The following is a 15,577-nucleotide window of genomic DNA, read 5'->3' as shown; positions in this document are numbered from 1 at the left end:
TTACTGACAGAAAAGGTCTTATATTAGGTCAGTAACTACCATCTTGGATTTTACTGACGAGTATACGGGCTCATATGGAGTAGCTGAAATACTGCCGATGTGACGTTAAATATTAACTCACTCACTCATATGGAGTAAGTAGTTCTGCTCTCTGATTGGTCAATCTCACTTTGAGGCATAATAAAACGCAAATATGCGTATATTACCAATCATACTATGTCTGACTCCACTGTCAGTATGTATCAACTATTATAGCTAAAATGGATAGAATTATCATAAAACCGCCCGCACGTTATCAGAAATGAGCGGGCCACTGTAACTTGATAATGCCCTCATATTGCTTGACGACGGGCCATTATCAAGCCCGTTGTGAGGTGACGTCATAAGGTAGAGAAAGTGACGTCACGTATTATAGTGACGTCATCTGGTTTGTTCTATGACGTTTCCATGTTTGTAAAATGGGGTCAGTGACATTCGTGTTGATTGCAGTAAATGTTTCAAAACCGATGTTGTTTCTCTTATTTGATAACAAATTCCATCCATTTTAGCTATAATAACGATAACGCTATTTTTCAGGGCATTATCATATGCAGAAGCCCTCGGTCTTTTCAACTGCCCTCCTTCGTCGGGCAGTTAATGGAAGACCTCGGGCTTCTGCAAATGATAATGCCCTGAAAAATAGCGTTATCCTTATAATAATGTCCACTTTATTAAATGGAAAGAGTCACATGTGCCTGTGTTTGTGACAGGTGGAGCAGGATACGCTTACATTTTCGCGAACACCTGGTATCGTCACTATTTGAGATTTAACTATGTCATGTCATGCATCATTTTATAGCTAAAATGGATAGAATTATCATTAAACCGCCCGCATGTTATCAGAAATGAGCGGGCCACTGTAACTTGATAATGCCCTCATATTACTTGACGACGGGCCATTATCACGCCCGTTGTTAGGTGACGTCAAAGGATAGGATCGGTGACGTCACGTTCAATAGTGACGTCAACTGATTTGTTCTATGACGTTTCCATATAGTAAAAGTGGGTAAGTGACATTCGTGTTGATTGCAGTAAATGTTTCAAACACGATATTGTTGTTTCTTTTTATTTGATAAAAAATTCCATCCATTTTAGCTATAATAACGGTAACGCTATTTTTCTGGGCATTATCATTTGCAGAAGCTATCGGTCTTTTCAACTGCCCTCCTTCGTCGGGCAGTTAATGGAAGACCTCGGGCTTCTGCAAATGATAATGCCCTGAAAAATAGCGTTACCCTTATACCAGTGACCAATTTATAATAATATGCATTAAACTGAAAAGCCTGTTATCTCATGCATTGTTAATTGTAGCAGCATCACTCGGGGTACCACGAGCGAGAGTGGAATGAACCTGTAAGCGGGACGCATGAAACCACATGTACACCAAGTGATATTTCTACAACGAATTTATCTTACGGACATGTTTTAATATGACGTTGTAAAATAATTAAAACAAATTCAAAGTTTGTCAAAAATAGTTGTTCGATTGAGCTGAGGTTAACATGTGCTATGTAACGTCACCTTTATTGACTCTGAAAAAGCGTGTGGCTTTTTGCTTCCAAACGGGGTAGAAGGGATTTATTCTCCCGCTCAGAAATTTATTTCCCTCCTTGGCGGGATACATATTATCACGTGAACCGTTCAGATCTCATCATTCTGACATGGAGGTGTGGTAATATATATTGAGACCGGTAGACAAGGTAACAACAGTATTCCTCGAGAGGAAATTAAAGGCAGTGTATAAATTGTAAGGATAATGATTCACAGGAAATGGTTTCATTTTGTAAGCAAATGTCCATTATATTACCACCTCAGATCACGTCAAATTAAGGAATATATTATTAATCACTCCTTGTATAAACTCGGTCAATTGCAGCAGAAAATATTAAAGTCCAGAGAAAGGGAAATGTGTACATGAAGCATTCCAGCTAAGACACAACAGCTAAACGCAATCTATGTTGTTTGTGTGTTTGTTTATTGTTTAACGCCGCACTCACCAATATTCCCAATCTATGTATGTCCATCTTCGCCGCCCTGTATATATTGTAATAGTTTGTATGACCAGAGGTCATCATGGCTTGTGTCAAATAAATTGTCTGTCTGTCGGTCGGTCTGTCGGTTTGTCTGTCTGTCTGTCTGTCTGTCTGTCGGTCTCTCGGTCTGTCGGTCTCTGTCTGTCTGTCGGTCTGTCTGTGTCTGTCCGTCTGAATGTGTCTGTCTGTCTGTCTGTCTGTGTCTGTCTCTGTCTGTCTGTCTGTGTCTGTATGTCTGTCTGTGTCTGCCTGTCTCTGTCTGTCTGTCTGTCTGTCTGTCTATCTGTCTGTCTGTCTGTGTCTGTCTGTCTGTCTGTCTGTGTATGTCTGTCTCTGTCTGTCTGTCTCTGTCTGTCTGTCTGTCTGTGTCTGTCTGTCTGTCTGTCTGTCTGTCTGTCTGTGTCTGTCTGTCTGTCTGTGTCTGTCTGTCTGTCTGTCTGTGTCCGTCTCTGTCCTACTGTCTGTCTGTCTGTCTGTCTGTCTGTTTGTGTGTCTGTCTGTGTGTGTCTGTCTGTCTGTCTGTCTGTACATGTGAACATCGTGACATGAATACTATTTAACCTCGTTCTTTACTGCTATGACATCAGTTTATCTAGTCGTACATGTACCGTGTTATCCGATCTGGGTAAACCAACAACTGCGCTTATCGAACATAAGGAGCTCCAACTCGTCATAAACAAACGTTCCATTTCTCGAGAATGTGGTCGGTTCCTGAGGAGTATGTGTGTATATATAAAACAAACGTTCCATTTCTCGAGAATGTGGTCGGTTCCTGAGGAGTATGTGTGTATATATAGCTATTACCATGTCAAGACGTTATACCCACGAAAACAATTATGTCCATGTGCCTCGTGTAAGTACTGTGTACGTCTATACACTGGCTTCTTAAACATTGCACGGGCCCTGAGTAAAACGTTCATGGTTGTTATTAAGTCGCTTTAAACGGTATTTCGGGAAAAGCTAGGGCGGTCGGATAGCCTAGTGGTTAAAGCGTTCGCTCGTCACATCGAAGACCCGGGTTCGAATCCCGACACGGGTACAATGTGTGAAGCCCATTTGTGGTGTCCCCCGCCGTGATATTGCTGGAATATTGCTAAAAGCGGCGTAAAACCATACTCACTCACTCGGGGAAAGCTGGTATAGGTAAGTGACGTCAATTCCATTCCATTTGTACCCTTTCTGTTCTTAAAACCTTTCATAATTGTAATAATAAATTCATGTTAACATTGTGTCTTATCAATGTCCTAAATGGTGCTAATGGCGCAATTGACTAGTGTACACTCAAATTACCTTTTTACCCCCTTGGAGATTATGCGAGGAAGAGCCTTCCTTTAGCTTTTTCCTGTCAGGTGCGTTTTGCACAGGACAACGTGCTACCATGGGACAGACGTGAGTAAATAAGTCAAATCCGTAGGCAGTTGTAACCCAGATATATTGGCTTGTAAATAATCGAATGTTTGAAAGCACGAACACCGATCAACACAATCCCGTGTTGACACAGTCAACGATGTCACAGACCACACCACCTCCCATTGGTCGGCTCTTACGACTTGCTTTGGATACCAAACACCTAGTCTTCCCAAGTCGTCCCACGTACCCCAGCTGTTCATATTGTAACAACGCCTATCAAACCCGTCATTTACAAGCATAAACAGTCATCTGACAATTAACCGATTCGCGGCGTGCTTGTAACCAGATCAATCAACATTGGTCGAATGAAATTCACAACTGGATGCAATACTCTACAGTTCTCCTGTTCTCCTGTTTATCAGTATCTGAACCACACACACACCATTCTCATCCAGCATGTGGGCAACTATCCTGCAAACGCCAGTTATATAGGCAGGATGATAGCATTCTTGTGCTATAAATAGGACAACGTCAGCCAGTCTCCTTCTTGGTGCGTCATCCAAATCAAGGTCATTTTCAACAACATAACCAAGTTAGTTTCACTTGTCAGGAGACTGGAAAACCCATTCCAACTAAACTATTTCTCTGGCCGTATAAATCCCACCTCGCACCAGTATAGCGTTCATTCATTGATCAACCTCTGCCTTGTCCCATGCAGGTAGGTAAACTATATATCAGAACGATATGAATACTGATTACATCTGATTTGTCATTAGTATTAGTGGTGACGCTGCTTTCTCATTGTTTAAATTCGATTCCTCATTATGTGGAAAAAGTATATTCCTCATTCTATTTGTAAATTCTGACTTTAGGGTGGCTCCTTATCTCTTAACATACACTTTTGGATTTGGTATACATGATCTAAACCAAGTTAGCTCTGATCTGCATCAATGTTCTATTTGTGCCGGGCCCGAGTTCAAAATGTCAATAATTAGTACGCTTGTAGTAATGGCATATGCGATTCACATTGATAAGTTTTTGTTATTCACAGCGAGTGTCCTTATATACTCTAACCCTACCCTGCCCTACAACCCATCATACGCTACCCTACGCTTAGCACCATCCTCTACCAAAACCCTTACCACGACTCACTACACCTACCACTAGGAATTTCAACTACCCACTACCCACTACCCACTACTCACTACCCTCTACTCCTACCATTATCTATATCCAACTGTGGCAACCCGTACCTATTTCTCCTTCCTTTACCCATTTCCACTATCCTCTATGCACTACCCTCTACTCCTACCAATATCCACTACAACAAGTGAATCCTCTTTCCAGTACCGACAATCACTATCAAATATACTCTACCCCTATTAATACACATGGCCGATATCATCTATCCATTACACTCTACTCGTATCAATATCCACCACCACTATCACCTACCCACTACCCAGATATTCTACAAATATCCAACTGCTCCTACTCTTACCCTATAATGCTACAACCTCCACTACTCATATCTACTAGTAGTACAATAGACTAACATCTCGTCTCTGAAATGAACATATTTTACAAAAATAAACATTTGTTAATTAGAGTTAAAATAATTAAAATATAATAAAAAAGAGCCCAGAGACTTTCTTCATTTTCTGATACTGCAGTAATCTAGACTTGCCAAACATTATAGACTTGCATAGTCTGTATTGGATATGTTTGTTTCAGGGTCTGTACGTATGACATACTACTAGTATATCCAACACTTCCACTACCCACGCCTCACTACCCACGCGTCTTCTACTGCCCATACCGACACTACCATGCCGCGGTACCCTTCCAGCTACCACGCCCTACCCAATACCGCTTCCTCTACCCAAAACAAATATCCACTATCAACTACCAATCCTACAGCTACTTCCATTACCCCGACACCCGCCGCCACCGACACCCACCTGTCTCTATCCATACCGTACAACATGGACACAAAGCATGCCACTGTGACCTCTGTTAAGTGCTGGTCGCGACAGGCAACTACACTAAACATAGTACCGTACAGGTTATGACGTGGAATGATCAGGATTTAAAAATATCAAATTAATGACGAAAGAGAAACTCTGAAACACCCGTGTTAAATTTATATAAATAGAGTTGAGATAATCGAAAACAGCGAAAGCGAAAATAAGTCGCTTGCATAACCCAAATAGCACAGATGAAGGGAAGCTCCCAGTATCGGGCGCACAGCCGTCATACATGCACTGCGGTTGTAGGCGGTGAATGTTACTCGTACAGTGTAACCCTGATATCAAAGGTTATCTTCTGTGACAAGCGCTTCGGTTCGGGTTTGCTTCGTTGCCGTATGCTTATAAATAGGGTAGGGTTAAAGTTGGTGTGATGGTGATTTTACACAAGGCATGTCATCGGCAGCTACATAATACGGAGTTACCTCCCTTTGATTACCATCAGTCCCTGCAATGTAGTTTGTTTTGTATTTAGTACAAACCTTATTTTAGAAATATTCTTCACATAATCAATAACATAGGTTTCATCATTTCTGTTTATTCTGGACATAGTTTAATAGCTGAAAATGTATATATTATACTCTCTTTATTTCGATAAATGTTGCTCAACGGCTCATGTGTACATTCGATTACATGACGTGTACAATACATACAGCATATTTATAGTTGGCAAGAAAGAAGATTTATGATATTCTTAGAATTATTTTACGTAGGGGCATCGCATGATAACGGTACATAGCTATATTTTGAATAGACGTACCGATTCTTTTGATCATTAGAAGATAAAATTTATTCTTATCAGGATGAAGGCTATAAGTCTCTTGTATATATTTTGTACGTAGATGTTTGTACGCAGAGCAAACTAATAGGAAGTGACATTCATCCTCTATATATCCATAATTGCAACATTGACATAATCGACCACTTTGCGGTATATTAACATATCTACCAATTTCAATATGCAATTAATGTGAAAAACATCGAAATTGTGCTCGGGCCACTTTGAATTTCTTGACAGATATACAATTGAGGTTCAGCTCTGTTCCAAACGTAACTTTAAACAATCAATATGATGATATTTTAGTACCGTTTTGGAGCATGCTGTGCCAATTCTGTTCATAGGTATATGTTAGGCGTGACATGAATTCAGATAAGAAAGATTTTGGAAGGTGAATATACTGCTGTTCCCATATATATCCGAAACCAAAGCTGAACGGGATATATTTATATTTCGAAACCCAGGTCTGTTTGCCTTTATTAGATGCCTGTAACATCATGCTGTCACACTGTATGGATAACGTGAGTCAGGCATAGAGATAAGCTTCAGCCAGGAACTAATACATCTTGTATAAGCATAAATAGATAATGGATATCGGCCGCACTCTCCACGCACGATGTGGTTAGGGGTAGACATCTTAACACCAAGAAAGTGCTAACACGCCAACACATGTACAGTTTCCATTTTATCATTTTGATACAACCCCCATTCCGCTGATCCAAAAAGCAATATTGGAGTTATTTACATGTCAAATATTCTAAAATATTCATTCGTCATGACCAAGAATATCTACTTTATATAAAGACTTTAAAATGCAAAAACAGAGCTCCCTTGTAGAGCTGCATTTTCGAAGTGTCTGGACCATGAGAGATTTCTAGAAAAAACATAACGCCTAGGTATTTGTACAAGTGTACACACTCAAGTTTCGTCCCTTTGTAAAACCATTTTTCAATTCATGGTAGACTTTAGTTTTATCCAAATTAACATCTAATTAATAATCAATGCAATATTTCTCAAAAATATCAATTCGTTTCTGCAAACCCCCAATAGTATCTGAAATTAGAATAATATCTTCTGCAAAGAGCAAAAGAAACAATAGCGTCAGATCTATACAGGGTGCAGCTGGATTTCTGGTGGGCAGCTTTCCTCAATTTCGATTGCTAGCTCATAAATAAAAATAGATAATAGAAACGCAACCCTGGCGGACTCCGCGTGGACATTGAAACAGTTCAGGAAATGAGTTATTACTCGAGATGTGACTGATTTATAGACTGATTAAACACATCATTTTTGGAGATACACCTCTTTCTTTTGAGAGTAGCCACAATTTAGTACGATAAACACTGTCGAACGCTTTAGAAAAATCCAGAAACTGTGCAAAGGGTTTACCTTTTTGTTCACATTCATGTAAGTATCTTTCAATAATAGTCTGTAATGTAAAAATATTGTCAACCGTTGCATGTCCATGCTTGCGATTCTACAACGTTACGGTACGCATCACACCAGTATGTTAATCCTCTGTTGAGGATAGACATGTACCGTTTATTCACAACACTGAGAACTGACATACACCTGTAGTTGGATGTACCATGTGTATATCCATGCTTGTGTAATGGAACAGTTATTCCGACTGACCACGATCCCGGGAAATAAGCATTATCTTACAATAAGGTATGGGAAAAGAATATCACTGGTATATTTTAAAAATTCAGCAATTAATAAATCATAAATAGAGACAGGCGATTTACTATATTTGAGAGTCTGATAAAATTTTGGACATTTCATCAAAATTATGAGAAAAAAACCAATGTCGGCATTTTCAGTAGCCCCATGAACCGATTCGTCAATGGCATAAATATACTGAAGGAAACAAATAAGGGAACACACGAAAATACAAGTGCTCCTTTATTGTTTTCCAGGATTTGTTCCCAAGCTATGGATGTCACTGTGGGTAAAAATCTGGGAATAAATAGTGAGTGAGTGAGTGAGTTGGGTTTAACGCCGCTTTTAACAGTATTCCAGTTATATCGCGGCGTGTCATCTTAATGTGGGAGGAAAGCTCGAAGTGATGCAGGTCTCAGACGTTTACCACTTCTGTGAAACCCACGAGCACGGGTATGGTGATGACAAACCTAAAAACATAATCGGGGCGAACCGGGATTCGAACCCACGATCATAGGTTTCTGGCGTGCCCAAGGGACGCAACTCTGCACAGCGAATCGCGGTGCCTTATACGACTGGGCCACCCGTTCTCCCTGGGAATAAATAAAAGGACACTCCAATGAAATGGTGTTCCTTTATTTGTTTCCCTCAGTATATGTATAAAATGAGTCACCCATTGACTCAATGATATGTTTGGTTTCTGTCTAGTTACACAATTAGAGACTACACCAGAAGCTCTTACTGTTTGGGAGGCACGATGAAATCTATTAACAAATATGTATAAAATGTATAAATGATGTTTATGTTTGTCTTCTAACTGTATACACAGACCAGTGTACATGTAGCTTTATACCATTTTATCTGTATTGAGATCAAGATGTAAATGACGAATGTAACCCGACTATTCACGATAGCTCCTTTTAAGGAAATATAATATGCTGGGACGAATTTTATCATATTTTGTGTAACCAAAACAATTAGTAGTTTTTGGTTTTTGGTTTTGATTTAACCTTGGTGTATTTCCTCAATGGACAATGGTTTGATGTATAACAGCCATTGGTGTTTTGTGACAATTTGTCTCCGATACGTCATGATATAACTGTTCAAAGCAGTATTAAACCCACTGACACACCAACTATGTGTTGACGCTCTGATGACAAAAATGCCGACAACTCTGGATCGATAAACGTAAAAACAACTTAGTTGAAAAATAAATAGTTGTGGTTTAAATATAACAGCTTTGTATTCACCTATTGTGTTTTAATTTGACAGATTGAAGAATTCATAATTGTTTACTTGCTGGGATACACAAAGTCATGGGTAGGTGAATTTATGGGTTTTTTAATTTTTAGCCTGTTTATTGTAACAGTTTAAAGAACTGACTATATATGAATAAACACTATAATTACATCAGAATTACAATTGAACAGCCTGCACATTGTGTAAAATCTGAAGGTAAACGCATCTGTTATAGCTATTGGGTCATTATAGTTTAAGCATTAATAGTTATAGTTGCGCAAGTAAATTCATAAGCATGTAGACTTAGTACATATTTCCATGTATGTGTTTACACTTTCATTAGTTTCTGATATTTTTGGTGTGTGACTAAAATAAGGACTATGAATAAAGTATTGGTTTGTTTAAAGATGAATTACAAAATGATATATCCTATTTGGGTTCACATTTACTTTGTCAGATTGTGTATTGATTTATTTGCTATTATACTGAAAAACTGTTCTTTGTCTGAAGATGACGAATGGACGTGCGTAACATGCACATTCATCAACAGTGGCGACCTGCAGAACTGCAAGGCATGTTACACGGCAAAGCCACGACGGGAACCTGGACTGCCTAATGTTTTCAATCAAGAACCAATGGGTTATTATCAAGCACAACCCGAAAAAGGTACTGATGTTTTTTAACCACCCTTAATTCTATTATTAGTTGAGTAGAATTTTCACTTATTTACTAAGTAATATGCAAGACACCTCGAATGGGCTTCACACATTGTGGGGAATTGAACATGGGTCTTCGATGTGTTGAGCCAACGCTTTACACACAGGACTGCCTCAACGTCCAAAAAGATAGAGTGTTTTCAGGATGGTATCACAATTATTTCTTCGAGAGTGATATATAATTGCAAATTGGCATATCAGATCATCACCAGTGTTTTATTACCATCACGTCATGACCAATGTGCATGGTGTATGCTACCATTATGGCAGAATATGCTTTCATTTCACAACTCGGTTGCGCAAGAAATCAACGTTTTACTATTAAATTGATTTTAAGATAGAATTGTGTTTAGCAATTATCATGACAGAGATACAACTCTGTAACGCATATATGAATACGCTTAAGGTGGGAATATGTACCACTTATGGGTCACGGCTGTGAATGCATAACGGTTTGGCAATTCAAATTACATTTACTACGAATTTGTAATATGAATGAGTTATTTTTAATTTCTTTTGTATTACAGGGGGGTCATATGGGTGGTCAACAGACCTCTGCCCGACCAATGAGAGGAGAATAGTTTTCCTTGGCAGAACAGGGTCAGGGAAGAGCGCCACCGGCAATAACATTTTGGGGGACATAGTATTCGAATCAAGTGCCTGTGGGTCATCTGTAACCAAAAGGTGCCAGAGAGGGAGAGGGAGCAGATTTAACCGGGACATTCAAATAATCGACAGTCCTGGGTTGTTTGACACAGGTATGACAAATGCTGACATCACAAAGGAAGTAGTGAAATGTATCGGCATGACAGCTCCTGGTCCCCATGCCTTTGTCCTCGTTGTCAGGATTGACCGTTTTACGAAGGAAGAGCATGATACCGTTGAACATTTCAGGCAGGTCTTCGGGTGTGACATGTTGAACTACCTCATTGTTCTGTTCACAAGAAAGGATGATCTACATCATGAAAAGAAATCTCTACAAGAGTACTTGAAGAAAGTACCTCAGGAACTGCAAGTTCTACTCAAGTCCTGCAACGACAGATGTATTGCCTTCAATAACAGAGGCAGTGATGAGGAGAAGAACAAGGATGTCCAGGACTTCCTCAAACTAGTGGACACGATGTTCCTTGACAACGGGGGCAAGTGCTACACCAGTGAAATGTATGTTGAGGCTGAGAAGAACATGAAGATTAGGGAAGAACAGTTGAGACAGAAACATGAACAGAAGATCCAGGAAGAGAGAAATGCAATCAGGCGAGATTTCGAGCTGAAACTTCAGATGAAGCACGATGAAAACGCGGATATGAGGAAACAATTGGAGGAGAGAATAAAAACACTGGAAAAAGAGAAAACCGAAGAAGCAGAAAAGAAAACTGAAAATGAGATGGCTGCACTTTCAAAGGAAATGGAAGAACTGAAACTAGCAATGAAAGGGGTAAAGGAAGAAAAGGAGGAATCAGATAGACGGCTGGAGTTGGCGAGCAGGAGGAGTGAACGAGAAGCCATTAAGAGACTTGAGGCCGAAAGACCAGACTTCCGAGAGGAGACGCGAAAAGAAGTCAATGAAGAGAAACCCGGTATAATGAGCATGCTTGGATCAGTGCTGCCTGCGCTCATTGGGAGTGTCCTTCCGTCTATCATACCGGCTGCTGGGAAGCTTTTAAAAGGGCTGTTTAAAAGATAAAACACCACTCGAAGGCCAACTTGTTTGGAATGGGCATTTGTGTTTGTGTTGATGAGACCATCACCCGGCCTTTTGTAAACATTGATACAAATGCAATTCAAGTAGCTCTATGCAGTGCAATTGCTTTTAAGGCAATAACACCAATGAAAATAGCTAACAATTTGTCTATATCGCTGTGTGTGATTACATGATACACATGGGGTTTCGAGAAAGACGTTGTATCTTAGTTAACACTTGTGTTTCGATGCAGATTACACATTCAGGACAGTACTTTAGACAGTACTTTAGAATCATGTACAGGGAGTGACATATTTATGGTTACAAATAGAATATTTAATCAATTCATAAAATGTTACTTCATGTGATGAATATACGTCTTATATATGGATTTGCCTGCGCATTGTTTGTGTGTTGTTTAACGCCACATCCAGTGATATTCCATCAACAATCAGTGATATTCCATCAACAATCAGTGATATTCCATCAACAATCACCCCGTGAATATCCCGGGTAGCATAGGTCTTCAGCAACCCATGATGCTTGCCGTAAGAGGCGACTGACGGTATCGGGTTGTCAGACTCGCTGACGTGGTTGATGCATGTCATTGATCCCAATTACGTGGATCGATGCGTATGATATTAATCACTGGATTGTCTGGTCCATACTCGATTATTTACAGACCGCCGCCATATAGCTGGAATATTGCTGAGTGCGGCATCAAACAACAAACTTACCAACCAACCATCAACAGTCAGGAATATTGCAGCGGCCAGCAAAAAATTACCGACAAACTAGTGGTTGATATTTTTGCGCAAAATCCCTTTTTGAAAAGAATGATTTGCTGCAGAACGTTTCGGGGAAAAATATCAGAGTGACAGAGAGAAAGAAATCAATTTTTGCTGCGATGCTAGGTGTACTGAAAAACATGTGACGTGAGAAATAGAATGTCCGCCAGATTGTTATATTATCGGTGCCTTAGAAATTCTTTGTAATTACAAATTGAATTAATTAATTGAAAATGCATTAGATCATCATTTTTATATCAATATAGAAACATATTCGTAATATGTAGTGGTAAGTAATTTTTTTGTAACGACCCTACTACATACCAAACGGAAGCATGTTCTAAGCTCATACAACGCATGTCTGTGAAGTCTGTGTAAACTTCTTAACCCCTTAGCAGTGTGATTTTCTCTATTCGATCCAGAGTTAGTAAATTCTATTAGACGGGCTGTCTGATTTAACAAGAGGAACTTTACTAAAAACACAATTCAAAAGTTTCGAAAGTGCGAGGAACGTTCAAATAGTTCTGCAATCCATGTACAAATTTGAGGAATCCAATATATGATGGCAATCTTTTTCAATGGATTTGGTCTATTTGGCTTTCAGTCTTGTCGCGCAGGGCCATTTGAAACAAATTAGGTAGATACGGAAGAACCCACTCCTGAATTCTTAAGGGGTTACCTTAGGATCGAGTGAGTGAGTATGGTTTTACGCCGCTTTTAGCAATATTCCAGCAATATCACGGCGGGCGACACCAGAAATGGGCTTCACACATTGTACCCTTGTCGGGAATCGAACCCGGGTCTTCGGCGTGACGAGCGAACGCTTTAACCACGAGCCTACCCGACCGCCCCACCTAAGGGTCGAAAAAGAGAATATGACTGTAGATCATAGTGATACAAAAAGATTTCACAGCAATATTTGTCATGTTGTACTTGTTTCTATTAATAAAACGTTGTTTCATACTTCCCAGTCTTATGAATTAAACTGTTTTCCTTTTAACCATGACTTTGCAACATTGCACGTTAACCAATAGGTTTTATCTCCTTAAAAATACTAAACCCTGCTTACAAAATGAACATACATTTCACAATCAATTATGTTTTATCAAATTTATGCATCACAACGTATTGGGCGAAGTTTGTTTTATATTTTACCTTTTTGTGACAAGTAAATATATAAAGACAACAAACGAGTTCGGCACTGTTTAATAGTAGAATACAATGGAACCTTCGAACGAACTTTCGCATCAGATATATGTCCTAACGTTTTGTAGATTTCCGTTTGATATGTACTAAATTAAATGGTGAACCTCTGAGTTTTACGAGCGGCAGTAACGTATGTTTCAGATTGGAACGTCTTTGAAATTTTCCACAGACAGCGAAATGAAGGTTTTCCTTCTCTCATCTGTTCAGTTCAAGTCTTGGGTATGCTTGGGCCTACCAAGATGTTGGATGTACGACCCGTGAAGATCCGGAATAGAATAGGTCTTCAGCAACCAATGCTTGCTATAAAAGGCGACTAACGGGATCGGGTGGTCAGGCTCGATGACTTGGTTGATGCAGGTCATCGATCTCAATTACGTGGATCGATGCTCATGATATCAATTACTTGATTGTCTGGACCAGACTCGATTATTAACAGACTGCCATCATATAGCTGGAATATTGCAGTGTGCGGCGTAAAACAACACAAACCAAACCAAACCAAAACATGTGTATAGTAAGTTTTCCTTACCTTTTTCAGTCCCGTTTGAAAGACATGTACAGCCAGAATAGACCAATATATTATCATCTAGTACTAGATATGAATATTATACACTTTACAACATAAGCCTTGAAGTAGAGTAATATTTAATAGATTCGACCTTGTGTACATTTGCTACCGATTTTGCTCGTGCTCGAGTTAGATGTATAGGCTTATTGATGCCGGAATCACCACATACTTCCAACAGCTGAACGATTATGAACATATTGTAATCTAAGCAATATCGAAGATCTGTATCATTTTACCTTTATATGTCCATCCTTAAAAAAAATATTCGAAAGCAATACATACAAAATGAATATGTAATTCGGCCGTCAGTCCAACAATTTATTCGCCTTATCGCAAACTCAAATTATCTCGATTTAAAATATGTTATGTTATATTTCAAATATGCCCTCAAGACCAGAAATGTACAGAAATAAAACATGTGATTCTACTTGTATACGTATAATGTACTGTATTGTATCCACCTCATTTATTTGGGTCTATGGCCTATCATACAATAAACAGATGACCATAACCAAATGATTTGGAATACTTGGAAATGTTTACATTTACATCAATACCGTAACCATTCCAAACGTCAGGAAATGGTCTTTTTCGTGTCGGGTCTATCTTATTAATATCACGTCAAATGTTTTCGTAGTCTCCCTTCTGCACAACCTACCTATGTACGTCCCGTGATATTAAAAAAATCTGGAAACTGCAATAACTACTTGCCAGTGTACATAAATCATGAAGCCAAATTGTGATGAGTCCATTCATATAGAGTATTGCCTCGTTTAATGAAGGCAGGTAAACGTTATATCAGGACAATGTGGTTACTTATCATTGAGTACCTGTTTACAAGATCGAAGGTTCAATAGATCTCATGATCCGATGTGCTGTCTGTCCGTCCGCCATTTGTATGTCAGGCAACTTTCGTGCTTGTAAATTTGAGTTTTAGTAGACATTTTGTAGACATGTGCATTGAGCATTCAATTCGGTGACGACATGTTTATATGTTTATAAGATAGATTAGTGTTTGTTCGCTACAAAACATTTTGATTGGAATTCCGAGCACCTATCTCTTTAACACTGCCATTCCAGTCCGTTTTCAAAAAGGATTCGGTTGTGAGAAGGTAGGTATGAGATAAAAGTCGGTAAGATCCGTTGTGAAACGAATACATATGGTTGGGGGATAGCCTAGTGGTTAAAGCGTTTGCGACGACATGGTGGGGTGCAATTACAATGTCGTAATGTAGGTACAATGTGCGAGGCCATGTCTAGTGTCCATGGCTGCTTTACGAGGTTAAAAGTAATAGTTACTCATTCACGCACTGACTCATCACAAACCCAAAGTGGTTCCAATCGCAGCTGTGGCCATACACTGTGACCTTGACACCACTGACGTCCGATGATACAGGTCCGTCAACATGGAACCTCGAACTGGTCCTCTTGCACGAATACCTTAAGCGCGTAAAAGATTCCTCACCGTCACCGCTGATATCCTACGCAAT

At 39.4% G+C, this 15,577-nt stretch overlaps 1 protein-coding gene across 3 annotated transcripts; it reads left to right on the top strand.

Moving 5' to 3' along the window:
• The first annotated feature begins 2,903 nt into the window (after positions 1 to 2,903).
• On the top strand, positions 2,904 to 13,279 carry LOC124135833 (GTPase IMAP family member 4-like). 3 transcript variants are annotated; one of them, XM_046501463.2, is made up of 4 exons: positions 2,904 to 2,925; positions 9,162 to 9,209; positions 9,639 to 9,794; positions 10,372 to 13,279. In XM_046501463.2, the coding sequence occupies exons 2-4, from the start codon at positions 9,206 to 9,208 to the stop codon at positions 11,526 to 11,528; spliced, it is 1,317 nt and encodes a 438-aa protein (XP_046357419.2). In that variant the 5' UTR covers positions 2,904 to 2,925; positions 9,162 to 9,205; the 3' UTR covers positions 11,529 to 13,279. The 3 variants fall into 3 exon arrangements, with proteins under 3 accessions (XP_046357419.2, XP_046357410.2, XP_046357402.2); XM_046501454.2 differs by lacking the exon at positions 2,904 to 2,925 and adding an exon at positions 3,192 to 3,215; XM_046501446.2 differs by lacking the exon at positions 2,904 to 2,925 and adding an exon at positions 3,717 to 4,140.
• Positions 13,280 to 15,577: the final 2,298 nt, after the last annotated feature.

Source organism: Haliotis rufescens, unplaced genomic scaffold, assembly GCF_023055435.1.
Source record: "Haliotis rufescens isolate VD_foot unplaced genomic scaffold, xgHalRufe1.0.p SCAF_16, whole genome shotgun sequence".
NCBI classification, from domain to species: Eukaryota; Metazoa; Mollusca; class Gastropoda; order Lepetellida; family Haliotidae; genus Haliotis; species Haliotis rufescens.
This window is presented reverse-complemented; position numbering and strand designations above follow the sequence as displayed.

What these genes read in the sequence shown, in the direction of transcription:
- LOC124135833 (XM_046501463.2), top strand. An exon ending in TCAAGCACAACCCGAAAAAG is followed by an intron (nt 9,795 to 10,371) that starts GTACTGATGTTT and finishes TTTGTATTACAG; the next exon opens with GGGGGTCATATGGGTGGTCA.